Raw genomic sequence first — 17,513 nt, forward strand, 5'->3', positions numbered from 1 at the left:
GTTGACACACAACACAACACAGGACATGTTCTTTAGTATCGGGGGTTGACACACAACACAACACAACACAGGACATGTTCTTTAGTATCAAGGGTTGACACACAACACATGACATGTTCTTTAGTATCGAGGGTTGACACACAACACAACACAACACAGGACATGTTATTTAGTATTGAGGGTTGACACACAACACAACACAACACAACACAACACAACACAGGACATGTTCTTTAGTATCAAGGGTTGACACACAACACAACACAGGACACGTTCTTTAGTATCGAGGGTTGACACACAACACAACACAACACAACACAGGACATGTTCTTTAGTATCGAGGGTTGACACACAACACAACACAGGACATGTTCTTTAGTATCGAGGGTTGACACACAACACAACACAACACAGGACATGTTCTTTAGTATCAAGGGTTGACACACAACACATGACATGTTCTTTAGTATCGAGGGTTGACACACAACACAACACAACACAGGACATGTTATTTAGTATTGAGGGTTGACACACAACACAACACAACACAACACAACACAACACAGGACATGTTCTTTAGTGTCGAGGGTTGACACACAACACAACACAGGACATGTTCTTTAGTATCGAGGGTAGTACCCTTCACCAAGTGCCACTTGTCAGACTGCACACACAGCACAGGACATGTGCACGCCTGTGAAACTGACACACCATCTACGAAGACAGACCCAATCCCACAGAGGCAGACAGACAAGACAAGACAAGACAAGACAAGACAAGTCAAATTCTTTACTTCGAGGATAACAGGTAAGCACCGGTGTGCTTTTTTTTACATCCAGTCCACGCCCTGAATAGGGTCAACACTACACAATACTAAGGAGGAAAAAATCCAAAAAATTATCTTGAAAAAAAAAGAACACACACACACACGCACACACACGGCATAAGCATGATGTTAGTAAAATGCACAGGAAAAAATGAACAAAATGAAAGAAACACACACACACACACACACACACACACACACACACACCACACACACACTCACACACTGAATGGATGGTGAGGGAGGTTCTCAGTCAACCATACACAAAAGGACACAGAGGCAGACAGACTGTCAGACAGACAAAGAGACAGACACACTGTCACCTGGGGTCAGAAACGAGGCAACCCTGCACCTTGTCAAAGCCCAGGTTGTGAGCAGCCACCGCGGCTGCCGCCATGGTGTTGACGTTGTTTGGGGCCAGGGGACACAACCCTCGCACACTTCCTGTGGGCACGGCATCAGTTCAGTTTCTGAACTTGGAGGCGTCAAATGAAATGAAATTATGGTGCTTAGAGCCTCGCCGACCACTAAGGCCATCTCGAGGCTATCGCCGCGTTAATAACTACTACAAGGGTAAAAAAAAAAAATAAAATAAAAAAAAATAAAATAAAACGAGTCACCACTTCAAACTTTCCACTCCAAAGTTTAAAAAAAAAACTTCCATAGTTTAAAACCTTCAAATCTGGTTAAAAATGTTCACTTCTTTTAAGAAGTCCATCAGCGCCCACGGAGGGACATTACGAAACAAGGTCTTCAAAGAAACTGCCGTGTAACTTGTCTGTGTCTAACGTCATGCAGATCCCTGAACAGTCAAGGAGCACGTGTTTCACGGTGAGAGGCTCATCACAGGGAATACATCGAGGGGCCTCTTCCCCTTTCAACAAGTAAGAATGAGTAAAAAAAAAAAAATTAAAAAAAAACTGTGCCCCGCATGCAGTCTGCACAGCACAGACTCCACCTTTCTGTTCTTCACCCCTGAAAGGAGGCGTCACTGCGTTCGGACAAATCCATCTACGCTACACCACTGACATCAGCTGAACAAGATCCCTAACCCACCATATTCAGTCAGGCCTTGTGGGGAAAATAAAGGGAAATTAAACCAAAATAAGATACAAAAGTTAATATAATAGATGCATTAATTCAATCGGCAATGATAATAGATACCGGCATTAATTCAACCAATGACTGGACCGGGCACTGATGAAACTAACAACAGAAAACTACAACAAATTTATGCGGAAACATCAATGAATGAAAAAAATGTTCAGTTCTGAAACCTCCTTGAAACTACTGAATCCCTCATTTGAAGCATACTAGTGTGTGTGCGCGCGCACACACACACACACACACACACACTCTCTCTCTCTCTCTCTCTTTCAGCCTGGTTGCTTCACAGTCGTTGCTTTTTTGCCCAAACGTCTGCAACTTACATCATGTTGTGTACTAGTAGTTACTTCTAGTGCTCACTTGCTTCTGTTTCGTCTAAAATCACACTATGTGAATAGACATTAAACCAGTGAACACTCGCACACACACATTATGTATACACTGACATACACAATGTACACATATCAGTACACATAAAATACACACACACACACACAGAAACACACACACACACACACACCACACACACACACAAACACACACACACACACACACAAACACACAACACACACACACACTAAAACACACACACACTCACACTGCACACTAAAACACACACACACAGCACACGGCCCCCACCTTCGTAAAGAGTGACAGGGTTGTCTGTGACAGTGTCATTGAGGGCAGACAACTCCCCCACCAGCTTGAAACAAGACGGGTGTTTCTTCATCGTCACTCTCAGGGCCTAGTCACACACAGTCAGTCACGGTCCATCAATGACGGGAGCAAACAGTAGCTGAGTGGTTAAAGCGTTGGACTGACTTTCAATCTGAGGGTCCCCGGCGGGGTTCGAATCTCGGTAACCCCGGCGGCGGGCGCCTGGTGCGGGGTAAAGGGTGGAGAATTTTCCGCCGCCGGATCTCCCACTGAGGTCAACGCATGTGCAAACGGACCTGCTTGTGCCTCACCTCGTGTGTAAACTGACGCAAGCCGCAGAAGATCAAATAAGCACGTTAAAGATCCTGTAATCCACTGAGTCAGCGTTCGGTGGGTTATCAGGGAAACAAGAATATACCCAGCATGCACACGCCCCGAAAACAGGGTACGGCTGCCTACATGGCGGCGGGGTAAAAAAACAAAACAAAAAAACCCAAAAACAAAACCGGTTATACACGTAAAAGCCCATACGTGTACAAACGAGTGAACTTGACGTGGGAGTTGCAGCCCACGAACGAAGAAGAAGAAGAAGAATCCAGCAATACTGCCAGCTCTTCCTTCTTTCTTTTCTCTCTCCCCCCCCCCCCCCCCCCCCCCACCCGCCCCCCCCCCCCCTCTTTTTTTTTCGGGGTGTGAGGCAGAGGTCACCCCCGAAAACGGAGTATGACTGCCTACATGGCGGGGTAAAAACGGTCATACACGTAAAAGCCCACTCGTGTGCATACGAGTGAACGTGGGAGTTGCAGCCCACGAACGCAGAAGAAGAAGAAGAAGAAGAGGCAGAGGTAGGGGGAAGGAGATCAGGAAGATTTTATCTCACTCAGTACGGCCAGTCCTCTCTTCACCTCTACACAGACCCCTCGGATGTCCAGTGGGTGTCTGAATGACCCAACCTTTAGCTTCCGTCGTCAGAATTGTGGTATTCTTTGTCAACATTCACCTCTTCAGTATGAGAGCCTTCCGCTTGCAATATTTTGATGATGGTAATTGGGGTGAAACGCTGTTAACGTCGTCTCTTTCGCCGTTCGTATGGAGAGAGTTAACACACTGAAAGTATGATCTTTTCTGGCCGGTGTTTTAATATGTCAGTGGGGAGTGGGGAGGGTGGGCCGGGGGGATGGGGGGGGGGGGGATGTGTGCGCGTGCGTGTGCTTGCGCCCCCGTGTGCACAAATTTGTCTGTGTAAGCAATGCATGTGCATACACAGACATGTACAGACGCATGCATTGTGTGTGTGTGTGTGTGTGTGTGTGTGTGTGTGTGCAGTGTGCATGTGTGTGTGTGCGTGTGCGTATGATGTTTGCATGCGTATTTATATGTACGTGTGTATATGAAGTATCCATTCTTCAAATAAGCTGGTTCTGCGTGCCTGCACTGTTTTCACCGGTGAATAATCAACTGATTAGTCATGACGCGAAAAGGAGCCAGCATGTTCGAAGGGGAATGACTCTGGTAAGCCAGGGAGTGGTGGTCAGATGAATTACCTCCCTTGGCCCGGAAGTGAGACGATCATGGACTTGTTGAAGTGATCTTTGCAGTGCTAGCTGTGTTCCAAACCTAGAGCAAGTTATCAAAGACCTCATGGCATCTGAGCAATTGACCCTAATTCTGCAAAAAATCAAATCAAATCAAACCAATTACTGCTGTTTATTACCCAGCGCCGAACGTAATGGGACTACACTGCTGTCTAGGCTAAAAGCAGAACCACACACACACACACACTCAGCCGACTGCGAGACACCCCCCCCCCCCCCTGACAGGCCTGATAGTGCCAGACACTGATAAGTAGGTCAGCTGCTGTGCCTGCTAACCCCTCACTGACCCTTCTTTGTCTTCTATTAAAGCGTGGGAAATTTGCGCGCCTCTTTCGAGCGGTACGGGCTGGTACGAGCATCATCTCCGTTTTCTGTGGCATTTGTGTTTGCACTGTTGGAAAGAGCGGACACTTCTCATTTTGGTGTATAATAGTAGTGGTGGTGGTAGTACTTTCCGTGGCTGGACTACTTTTTTTTTTCTTTTTTCTTTTTTTTCTTCTTTTTTTAATAAGATAGCAGCATTTATTTCAGAGAACTGTGCTGACAATTGTGACTGGCGGTGGTGGTGTTTTTTTGAGTGTTTTTTTTTTGTTGTTTTGTTGTTGTTGTTTTTTTGTGATTTTTTTCCTCCATTACAGAAGTACCGTGAGTTTGGTTTTCCTTCACATTCTGTTCTCTCACATTTCTTTCTTCCTTTCCTTTCTTTCGTTCTGTTTTATTCCCTCTCTTTCGTTTTGTTTTCTTCACTCTCTTTCTTTCTGTTTCATTCCCGCCTCTTTTTCTTTCGTTTTGTTTCCTTCCCTCTCTTTCGTTCTGTTTTCTTCCCTCTCTTTCTTTCGTTCTGTTTCCTTCCCTCTCTTTCTTTCGTTCTGTTTCCTTCCCTCTCTTTCGTTCTGTTTCTTTCCCTCTCTTTCTTTCTCAGTGGTTTTTTTCCCTCTCTTTCTTTCGTTCTGTTTCCTTCCCTCTCTTTCTTTCGTTCTGTTTCCCTCTCTTTCTTTCTCAGTGTTTTTTTTCTCTCTCTTTCTTTCGTTCTGTTTCCTTCCTATCTTTCGTTCTGTTTTCTTCCCTCTCTTTCTTTCGTTCTGTTTCCTTCCTGCCTCTCTTTCTTTCGTTCTGTTTCCTTCCCTCTCTTTCTTTCGTTCTGTTTTCTTCCCTCTCTTTCTTTCGTTCTGTTTCCTTCCCTCTCTTTCTTTCGTTCTGTTTTCTTCCCTCTCTTTCTTTTGTTCTGTTTCCTTCCCTCTCTTTCTTTCGTTCTGTTTTCTTCCCGCCTCTCTTTCTCTCGTTCTGTTTCCTTCCCTCTCTTTCTTTCGTTCTGTTTTCTTCCCTCTCTTTCTTTCGTTCTGTTTCCTTTCGTTCGGTTTTCTTCCCTCCTCTCTTTCTTTCATTCTGTTTCCTTCCCTCTCTTTCTTTCGTTCTGTTTTCTTCCCTCTCTTTCTTTCGTTCTGTTTCCTTTCGTTCGGTTTTCTTCCCTCCTCTCTTTCTTTCGTTCTGTTTCCTCCCCTCTCTTTCTTTCGTTCTGTTTTCTTCTCTCTCTTTCTTTCGTTCTGTTTCCTTCCCTCTTTCTTTCGTTCTGTTTCCTTCCCTCTCTTTCTTTCGTTCGGTTTTCTTCCCTCTCTTTCTTTCGTTCTGTTTCCTTTCGTTCGGTTTTCTTCCCTCCTCTCTTTCTTTCGTTCTGTTTTCTTCCCTCTCTTTCTTTCGTTCTGTTTTCTTCCCTCTCTTTCTTTCTTTTTCCTTCCCGCTTCTCTTTCTTTCGTTCTGTTTTCTTCCCTCTCTTTCTTTCTGCTTTCTTCCCTCTCTTTCTTTCATTCTGTTTCCTTCCCTCTCTTTCTCTCCTTCACCCCTTCCTTTCTTTCGTTCTGTTTCCTTCCCTCTCTTTCTCTCCTTCATTCTTTTTTTTCTCTCACTGATTCAGTCTTTTTCACCTGTTGTTCTTTGTTTCTGTTTATTCTCTCTCTCTCTCTCTCTCTCTCCCCCTCTCTCTGTCCGTCATTCTTTCTGTCTGTCTTTCCTGTTTCTTTCATTTTGTTCTTCCTGTTACCGTCATTCTTTCTGTTTGTCTTTCCTGTTTCTTTCATTTTGTTCTTCCTGTTACCGTCATTCTTTCTGTCTGTCTTTCCTGTTTCTTTCATTTTGTTCTTCCTGTTTCTCTCACTCCCTTCACCCCCACCACTTTCTCTCTCCCCACACCCTTCTTACTTTCATCCCGATCTTTTTCATCAACCCATTCTTCGCGTTTCATCTCTTATTTATGTTTTCTTCTTTCTCTTTCTCACTCTTTTTTTTTCTTTCATTCTAATCTCTGGTCACCCCCCCCACCCCCCCTCTCTGACATTTTTCTTTCATTTTGCACTTTTTTTATTATTTCTTTTTCCTCTTCTTAGTCTCTGTCTGTCTTGCACGCATATTCTCGACCTCTTTCCTTTCTTCCTGCTCTCTCGGTTTTTGTCCTTCATTCATTCATTCTTTTTTTGGTGCCATTTCTTTCATTTCCTGTCTTTCTTTTTTCTCTGTTTGAACTATAGTATGGAGCCGTCACACTCAGAAGCACTTCATACCGAGCGGTTGCATTCACTGTGTAGAATTTGTGGAGAACGCTCCAAGAGAAAAACTGACCCATATGCTGTGATGTGTACAAGGGTGGCACTGGAATTAGAAGCATTCCATGACATTGATATAGCCGTTGATAAAAGTGACACCCATTCTCGAACCTTGTGTTCAAAGTGTCATAGCAGAATTAAGACAATGAAACACATCCCCTCATCCACTTCACTGAGAAATGCCCAAATACAAATAGAGAATGCTGCTAAACTGTGGGTTATGTATGACTCTCGCTTGTCACTGAGTGAGTGTCCTGTGTGTTCACAGTTTGAACGTCAGAAAAGGGCAGGCAGGCCTGTGAGAAAAGGTGGCAGACCCAAAAAGCAAAAATTAGAACAAGAAATGTGTGATACATCAGTGTTTCTGCCGCACACTTCCAACCACAGTGATCCAAAAACAGTGTGAGCCTGCTGTGGTTGATACACAGACACTGAGACACGCTGGCAGAGAAACAATGTGAGCCTGTTGCTGCTGATGTGCACATGTCAACCACAGTGAAAGAAACGCACAGTGGGCCGACAGTGGTTGATATACACACATCAACCCCACTGAAAGGAAAACAGCGTGAGCATGAAGCAGTTGATATAAACACATCACCCATACCAGAAAATCAGATCACACAAGCCAAGACAGATCCAGGACTGTGACCAAAGTTACACTGGTAAAACCGAGCGCAACTTGCACAAAAGACTGAAAGAGCACAAACGAGAGTCCTCCCCAGTGAGCGAACATCCGACCCACGACCAACATCACTTTGGAAAGGACAATGTGCAAGTTCTCGACAGAGAAGCAAGATGGTTCCAGGGGGGAGTAAAGGAGGCAGTCCACATCACCGCCAGGAACCCCACCCTCAACCATGACCGGGGCCGACACAACCTGCCTTCAGTGTACTCCTCACTCGTGAAGTCGCATAGTGTGAGTTCGCTCACGGCGATGCGTACAGCTGCTAATTCTCAACCCAACAGTTGCGCTGAAGAAGCCGGCCAGATCGCCGACAACAGCTACGCAAGCGAGTAGCCTTCTTTGACTGAGAGATCGGTTTAACTTGGTTGTCATTAGATCCAGACCGGCATATCACAAACTTCTTTGGAAGAACCAAAATTTGTTGACGCAGCAACATCTCCGTTCAAACAGCTGTTGTGTAGAACCCCCATCCCCAAGAAAAACAAACGGATACCTGCGCCTGACATAACGCTTCCACTGACACGAGAGGAGACTAAGTATCACACACACCTCACAAAACTGTTGGTAGATGAGTGAAGGGACAAAACACCACTGCGGTGTAAAACAAAGGGCCAGCCTTTAGTATTCAAAAAGACTGTCGTTCCCAGGAAATCATCATTGCAAGCAACATCACCTCTTCACAGAAAAAGAGCAAAACTTATTCACACAATCAGACATGATGTTTCAGGCAGTTCATGCATGTGTGGGCCAGGCTCTGCCTTACGAAGGGTCAGGGCAAGCTAGCCCTTCCAGCTTGCTGGAGGTGAAGACTGAAAAGTAGTAACCTGCTTGCAGCTCCACACTTGACCACATGGTAGGCAGTTTATGGCTTGTACTTTTTTTAATACTATGTCAGTCCTTACTTCTGGCAGAATAACAAATATAAAGTGATTATTGCCAATGACTGTATGATGAAGACCACCATTTTAACAGTTCTAAATTGAACACACACACACACACACACACACACACACACCAAACAGCAGACTTTTTTCTTACAAACTGCCAGAACAAACTGCCATCCACACCCCTAAACATGTGGCTGTGGTTTTCTTCAACGTGTGTGAATGACTGAATCAGTGTGCCTTGTACAAGCTGCAAAACAGTTGTGTCCTTAAACGCGCCACAGCTTCCTTCAGAATTTCCAGCCATCAACACAGGTTAGTGAGAGGCATGCTGATGTGTAATGCTGTGCATGGAATGTATTGTCTGTATTCAGTGAATTTCAAGAGATTAGATTCAGTGTGTTAAAAATTGTGTCAAAATGCATGTGTTAACAAACTGGTGATAAGCATACCTGCTTTTTTTCAAACAGTTAAAAATAATCGGATGTTCATATTTGAGTTTCCTATCGTTTTAAAAGCTAAGACTGTGCTCTTTCAAACCATACTGTTCATTAAGCGATTGCGGTGACAAGCAATGCGTTATCAAAAGTTAAAGAAGAGGTGTTGTTTTCTCCCTGTGGCCGCTGCCATCACTGGTCTTTCTCCCGCTCAACAGCTGAGAACAGCTGGAGGCGCAAAGTGAAAGAGAACTTTTAGTGTTTTGTGCTCTCAGTTCTTCCAAGTTAAAGCTCGAACCCTCCCGGCGGTAGCGCGTGTTATTTTTAGGTGGTGCCTTTCCCTTGAAAGCAGGGTCAAGTTCGCTGCTCACATGAACTGAGCATCAAGCGCTGAACACGTGTGGCTATTTCAAGACCAATACACATCAACGGGTTAAAGAGAAACCAAAAATGTTGAAAGGACAATCAAAATTACATTTTAAAAAATACCATTAAAAAAATCCTAGTGTGATGCACTGGATGCTAGTTTTTCAGACCAAATGATGAACAAATGTCGCTTATGCAGCATGCACTTAGAGCAAGTAAAAGACCTCACAGTGTCAGAAAGGTCGTCCCTGTGGAAAAAATCTACTGACACGTGAACAAATATGAATACATGCAAGCAACTGAAGTGGTTATCATGACAGACAAATCGCTGTGAGGTTAAAGGTTCAAACCCGATCAGAGAGGGAATTACATAAGAAAGACAAAAATTGTAGCAGGATTCCCCACACCTCCCATCCCCCAGAACGCCAAATGGATGTCCCACCAGGACTGACAGACACCCAGAACTCTACCCATCAAATAAGGAAATCTCCATAAAAAATTTTTTAAAACAACATCGCAAGCCTATAGGTCATTAAAGGTCTACGCATCAAATATCAAGACCTCCACAAAACCAACAGTGCAAGCCTATAGGTCATTAAAAGGTCCACACATCAAATAACGAAACCGCCACAAAACCAACAGTGCAAGCCTATAGGTCATTAAAAGGTCCACACATCAAATAACAGAACCCTCACAAAACCAACAGTGCAAACCTATAGGTCATTAAAAGGTCCACACATCAAATAACGAAACCGCCACAAAACCGACAGCGCAAGCCTATAGGTCATTAACTCACTCAGTACGGCCAGTCCTCTCTTCTCCTCTACACAGACCCCTCGGATGTCCAGTGGGTGTCTGAATGACCCAGCCTTTAGCTTCCGTCATCAGAATTGTGGTATTCTTTGTCAACATTCAAGTCTTCAGTATAAGAGCCTTCCGCTTGCAATATTTTGATGATGGTAATTGGGGTGAAACGCTGTTAACGTCGTCTCTTTCGCCGTTCGCATGGAGAGAGTTAAATGGTCCACGCATCAAATAACGAAACTGCTATGAAACCAACAGCACAAGCCTATAGGTCATTAAAAGGTCCACACATCAAATAACAAAATCCTCACAAAACCAGAAGCACAAGCCAATACATCATCAAACTCAGCTCTTCTAACAGTTGTAGTCACAGGATTTAAACATGATGTCTCAGAACTACCTATCTCTTTCTCTCCACCTGCCTACCTGCCTGCCCCCCCCCCCCCCACCCCCCCCCCCCCCCTTTTATCTCTCTCTCTCCCTTTCATCCCCTTTGTCCATTGTGCACAAATGCAGAAGAAAACGAATTACATTTCATGTTTTGTTGTCCAAAGTTATGTGAACTAAGGTATAATTTCATACCCCAGAAATATTACTCTCAGCCTTCTATGTTTAAACTAGTTTTGCTTAAGACATCACGTCATGAAGAAGAAGTCGGACAGTTTGCAACTTATCTATACAAAGCATTCAAAATCCGGTCATTTAGTTGTTCCTGATTATCAATCTCGGTATTGTTTTGTTTTATTGTATCATATACTGTATGTCATAATGTTTTCGAAATAAGTTTACACAACACCCCTTCATAAGGGGCTAAGGCCTTTTTTGAATAAACCATCCGAATCCGAATCCGAATCCCCTTTCATACAGGCAATTTTTATCAGCTTAGATCTCCATCCACCAGTTCATAAAAACTGCTTCAAACAATACAGCAAACAACCCCAAACGCTTAGAATGGTTGCCTACATCATGGAGTAAAATACATATAAAAGCTCACCCATAGTCGAACATAAAATGTAAGCGCACCCATAATCATATATATAAACGTAAGCTCACCCACAGTCATATACGTGAACATAAGCACCCATCGTCAGTCCTATCAATGAACATGAACTTGCCTGTTCTGGGTTGCAGCCCACAAAACACAGAAGAAAAAGAAAAAAAAAACAATTGTGCACATCACAGTTACAAAGTACTGCACCTGCAGTTACATAGTTACCAAGTACCGTGCCTGCAGAGTAACACATTTACCAAGTACCTTGCCTGCAGAGTTACACAGTTACCAAGTACCGTGCCTGCAGAGTTACACAGTTACCAAGTACCGTACCTGCAGAGTAACACAGTTACCAAGTACCGTGCCTGCAGAGTTACACAGTTACCAAGTACCGTGCCTGCAGAGTAACACAGTTACCAAGTACCGTGCCTGCAGAGTAACACAGTTACCAAGTACCGTACCTGCAGAGTTACACAGTTACCAAGTACCGTACCTGCAGAGTTACACATTTACCAAGTACCGTACCTGCAGAGTAACACATTTACCAAGTACCGTGCCTGCAGAGTTACACAGTTACCAAGTACCGTATCTGCTGAGTTACACAGTTACCAAGTACCGTGCCTGCAGAGTTACACAGTTACCAAGTACCGTATCTGCTGAGTTACACAGTTACCAAGTACTGTACCTGCAGTTACACAGTTGCTAAGTACCATACCTACAGAGTAACACATTTACCAAGTAACGTGCCTGCAGAGTAACACATTTACCAAGTACCGTGCCTGCAGAGTTACACAGTTACCAAGTACCGTGCCTGCACAGTTACACAGTTACCAAGCGCTGTACCTGCAGTTACACAGTTACCAAGTACCGTACCTGCAGAGTAACACATTTACCAAGTACCGTGCCTGCAGAGTTACACAGTTACCAAGTACCGTGCCTGCAGAGTTACACAGTTACCAAGTGCTGTACCTGCAGTTACACAGTTACCAAGTACCGTACCTGCAGAGTAACACATTTACCAAGTACTGTGCCTGCAGAGTTACACATTTACCAAGTACCATACCTGCAGAGTAACACATTTACCAAGTACCGTGCCTGCAGAGTTACACAGTTACCAAGTACCGTGCCTGCAGAGTAACACATTTACCAAGTACCGTACCTGCAGAGTAACACATTTACCAAGTACCGTACCTGCAGAGTTACACATTTACCAAGTGCTGTACCTGCAGTTACACAGTTACCAAGTACCGTACCTGCAGAGTAACACATTTACCAAGTACCGTACCTGCAGAGTAACACATTTACCAAGTACCGTGCCTGCTGAGTTACACAGTTACCAAGTACCGTGCCTGCAGAGTTACACAGTTACCAAGTACCGTACCTGCAGAGTAACACATTTACCAAGTACCGTGCCTGCAGAGTTACACAGTTACCAAGTACCGTGCCTGCAGAGTTACACAGTTACCAAGTACCGTGCCTGCTGAGTTACACAGTTACCAAGTACCGTACCTGCAGAGTAACACATTTACCAAGTACCGTGCCTGCTGAGTTACACATTTACCAAGTACCGTACCTGCAGAGTAACACATTTACCAAGTACCGTGCCTGCAGAGTTACACATTTACCAAGTACCGTGCCTGCAGAGTTACACATTTACCAAGTACCGTGCCTGCAGAGTAACACATTTACCAAGTACCGTGCCTGCAGAGTTACACATTTACCAAGTACCGTACCTGCAGAGTTCCTCGGTCTGCCATCTTCTTGATGTCCTCACCGCCCCAGAAAGCTCCTGAAGGGACATACAGTCCATGTCGTGTTGCCGCTGCACGAATGACCTTTTCTGTGGAGCTGTCCGCCATGGCTGTTGGGGAGCCAATCTGAACACAAGTTGCAGTATTAAGACAGTGACTTGAATCATCTCCACCAATCTGAACACAAGTTGCAGTATTAAGACAGTGACTTGAATCATCTCCACCAATCTGAACACATGCTGCAGTATTCAGACAGTGACATGAAATATATCCACCAGTCTGAAGACGTGTTGCAGTATTAAGACAGTGACTTGAATTATCTCAACCAATCTGAAGACATGTTGCGGTATTAAGACAGTGACTTCAATTATCTCAACCAATCTGAACACATGTTGTAGTATTAAGACAGTGACCTGAATTATCTCCCTCGGTGCTCTCTAATACGAAACCAGAAACACTGCCTTGAAACAAAAACAGTTATAGTGATGATGAATGATTGTTGCAATATAAGGTGAAGATATCAAGGGCAACTTATTTCAACACAGACAACATGTGTTTTAAACAGTGAAGCACTTTTGAAGACTTATCAACAGAAAAACACTTATAAATAGTGAAGTACTGTTGATGACTTGTCAACGGACAAACACCTATGTAAAAAACAGTGAAGCGCTACTGGAGACTTGTCAACAGACAAACACATAAGTTATAAACAGTGTGGCACTGTTGATGACTTGTCAACTGACAAACACCTATGATATAAACATGGAGCACTGTTGATGACTTGTCAACAAACACCTATGATATAAACATGGAGCACTGTTGATGACTTGTCAACTGACAAACACCTATGATATAAACATGGAGCACTGTTGATAACTAGTCAACTGACAAACACCTATGATATAAACAGTGTGGCACTGTTGATGACTTGTCAACTGACAAACACCTATGATATAAACATGGAGCACTGTTGATGACTTGTCAACTGACAAACACCTATGATATAAACATGGAGCACTGTTGATGACTTGTCAACTGACAAACACCTATGATATAAACATGAAGCACTGTTGATGACTTGTCAACTGACAAACACCTATGTTATAAACAGTACAGTGCTACTGAAGATTTGTCAATGGACAAACACCCAAGTTATAAACAGTAAAAAAACTAAAACTCACCAAATAATCAGCAGAAGACAAAAACAGTTCCCCATACTGCTTGGTGATTATAGGGTGTGCTACTTCCACAATCAGATCTGCAGAGCTTAAAAAAACAAAAACAAACAAAGCTTTAAAAAATATATAAAAAAAAAACCCAACAACAACAACAATGAATCAATTAAAAGTCCTAATTCTGACATTAGTTTTATTCATGGAATTGTTGCAGAACCCTCTAGAATACAGTCATACCTTCTGCATGCATGTTCTGAGCCAAAAATACAATGCAATAAAGTTGATCACTGGCTCTGCTGACTGAGATGCTAACTTACTGAAATGCTGAGCCATGATTTAATTCTCATTGAAAGTCTTCAATTCCAAACAATAACTGATAAATATGTACATCGGACTATCAAACATATGGATTAACTAGATTAACTAAAAGAGTGTTTGGTAAAATCATCTGATAACATGAAAAAATTATAAACCATTTTCGTCATTTATTATGATCACACACACAATCAAAAACACATACACACACACAAACACACAGAAAGAGATTGCTAAAGGATGATCAAGAAAGAGAGAGAGACAGAGAGAGTCACAGATACAGACAGACAGACAGACAGATAGAGACAGAGATCAACAAAAAAATGAGTGGAGGATTGTAAAACAATTATTCCCAAAGGGGAGAAGCCCTGAAAAATAAACCTACCTCACTCACTTCCATATCAAAAAAGGAAAAAGAAAAAAAATTCAAGCAGTAACAGACAGAATCCTGACAACAATAAAACATAACAGCTATTAATGCATGAATAATACACTTATCAAACAAACATCAACCCCTGTGAAAAATTAAAAGTGATTGAACATATACCCAAATCACGACAGATAAAGAAGCTTAAAAACTTTTTTTTTTCCAATAAAAAATGAAAATATCTTACATTAATCCGAATTTCATACAGTTATTTCCAAACAGATCTGTGGTTGTGGTGGTTGAATTCTTCGAGTGCCTCTGTTAATTATCACCCTGGGTGCCTGAGTTCAATCCCCGGATTCAACACATCTGCATGTGGTGGATGATAGGTGGAGATTTTTTCCAACTCCCATGTCAACATATGGGTAATGCTGCAACAGCCTGCACCCAAGCTTCTTGTGCATATCATGTATGCAAAAGTTTCAAGTTCACACATTCGTTAAAGATCCTGTCATCTATGTCAATGGGATATGGAAACATGAAAATATCTTGAACTTGAACTGGATCAGACGTTTTAGGCCTGGAAGGCCTGTTCGTCGTTCAACTGGATACAGTATACCAGCATGCGTGGCCTAATGATAGCATACTGGATCATATATGCTTGGAGAGTTGGCCCAATGAGCGTCTAACCTAGTCTTGAAGGATAACATGGTTGGGGCAGTCACAACACTATCTGGCAAACCATTCCATATATTAACGGCTTGCCCTGTAAAGAAGGAGCTGTGCACTTTCAACCTGCAATGTGATTTACTTAACATTAAACTGTTGCCTCTTCTGTCTCTACTTACTGCAGGTGATAGTTCGGGATTGTTGGTCTTGTAGCACACACCAACCATATATATATATATATAGCCATCAGTAAACTGACACATCGGCTGTGTGAAGGAAAAAAACAAGCAAAAACAAAATCTATGTACACAACCTCACCAAATGATCTGCACATTTATTTCATGTACCTGATGACAAAATGTGTTTATGTGTGTATATGCTGTTACTGGCACTGATGTATGTATATATATACACTTTCAAAATGATAATACTGCAAGCATTTGCGATGCAATAATTAATTCTAATCCCTTTAAACTACAATGAAGATTTCAAAGGACACATACAAGTCCCTAAAGTCATCCAGGTTTTTTAAAATGAGATCCTTCTCCAGTTGTCCATCAAGTTTTGTCGTGTTTCGATTCCACACAAACGCCACTTCCAAATCCTTGCTGGTCTGTATCTCTTTCACAAGATACTGGCCTGAAAATATGTAAGGAAGGCAAATCATTTCAAGTTCTTTCTTAAAATGACAAGAACAGGAACATATACAGATGACTGAACTACAATACACACACACACACACACACACACACACACACACACACACACACACACACATATACACACACACATACATACATACATGCATACATACATACATACACTCACACACACATATATATGCCTGCAAATCTTGGTAACCAACATCACAAGAAACTGGAGGAAAAAACTTCACTGCACAAATAAACTTTGTTTATACAATTGCACAATTCATCTAAAATGGAATTTTACATTTACAGATTCTTCTTATTTGCATACACATATACATAATTCTTTTCGTAAATCTTCTTTGTACATTTTCAATAATGTCTGTATGCTTAACTAATCCTGTGTTCCAGACCGCATTCCCATATTTCAAGACTGGCCTAACTAATGACTTAAATAAAGGTATCATTATGTTCTTACTTTTACACTGTGTATTCCCAACTAACATTCCAGTCAGTCTATTGGCTTTTTTTTTTTTTTTTTTTAAATGGTTTCATGAATATGAGTATCAAAAGTGAGATTGGGGTCAACAGTAACCCCAAGATCTCTTTCAGATGAAGTTTCCTGCAGTTCAGTATAGTCCATGTAATACCTATAATGTGGATTATTCTTTCCTACATGTAAAACTTTACATTTATTGTTATGAAATTTAATTTGCCATTTATCAGTCCAGTCTATTAATCTATCTCTGTTAGCTTGTAACTTTAACCTATCTATATCAGAGCCTACTTCCTCAAAGATCTTTGTATCATCAGCAAAGATTTTCACTAAACAGTCAAGAATATCAGGCATATCATTTATATAATACACAAAGAGAGTGGGCCCCAAGACCCTGCCCCGAGGAACACCACTACTAACTTTGACAATTGTTGTGCAATGCATTCATCGAAAAATCATTTTATCTTAAAGCTACTCTTCTTAGATATAAACATGGGTGATGTCTCAGTTTTATATCGGTATCCTTCCCTCGACAATGTCATAGTTAACACCCAAATCGTTTACTTCAGGATTGATGTTCGTCTTCGGTCAGGGGACAAAGCTGGTTTGTTGTTTTTTTCGATATCGCTCAGGGTTGGCCAAAGCAAAAACAATATGTTGTTGGGGCGCGACAGCAAACCATTACTACTTCTTACCCAGATGCCCATAGCCAACAATACCAATCCGTCGTTTGTTCATGTCTGGTTTAATGTGGACCTCATAACCGTACGTAAATCTGCAAAACGTGTTCCTTTCCCACCGCCTCTTTTGATAGTCAGGTCAAAGTTCACGGATATCTTAAGAGGTCATGTTGCTCCCATCAGGCAAAAAAGAAACATTCATTTGTCCTTCATTTTCTTGCAGCATGAAAAAAATGATATTGTCCCTTTTCCGCAAACTTGATAATGCCTTCTGTGTGTGAGGATGGTATAAATGAGCACAACATCTAGGGATTAATTGTGTTCATTCGCTTGTGAACCAACGCAAGTTTTTTTTAGCGGTCAAGAAGCCAGCAGACAACTAACTCTCGACAAAATGTTGCTGTGTGCCTAATCGGAAACTGTGGACTGTGGTCTATATTCTCATTTTGTTCGCTTCCAAACAG

General features: G+C 42.3%; 1 protein-coding gene across 2 annotated transcripts in view; it reads right to left on the reverse strand.

The window, feature by feature from the left end:
* The window catches only part of LOC143288559 (aspartate dehydrogenase domain-containing protein-like), a 36,884-nt gene extending 19,476 nt beyond the window's left edge, over positions 1–17,408 (reverse strand). For both annotated transcript variants that reach the window (XR_013056116.1, XM_076597160.1), the window contains exons 1-6: positions 17,065–17,408; positions 15,730–15,865; positions 13,882–13,966; positions 12,683–12,826; positions 2,573–2,678; positions 1,150–1,270 (exon numbers count right to left, since the gene is read on the reverse strand). Coding sequence is in view for 1 of the 2 variants with exons in the window: in XM_076597160.1 (XP_076453275.1) it covers positions 1,150–1,270; positions 2,573–2,678; positions 12,683–12,826; positions 13,882–13,966; positions 15,730–15,865; positions 17,065–17,107 (635 nt within the window). In the remaining variant the exon portion in view is untranslated. The remainder of the gene's footprint in view (positions 1–1,149; positions 1,271–2,572; positions 2,679–12,682; positions 12,827–13,881; positions 13,967–15,729; positions 15,866–17,064) is intronic.
* Between the last annotated feature and the right edge of the window lie 105 nt (positions 17,409–17,513).

Source organism: Babylonia areolata, chromosome 12, assembly GCF_041734735.1.
Source record: "Babylonia areolata isolate BAREFJ2019XMU chromosome 12, ASM4173473v1, whole genome shotgun sequence".
In the NCBI taxonomy this organism is placed as follows: Eukaryota; Metazoa; Mollusca; class Gastropoda; order Neogastropoda; family Buccinidae; genus Babylonia; species Babylonia areolata.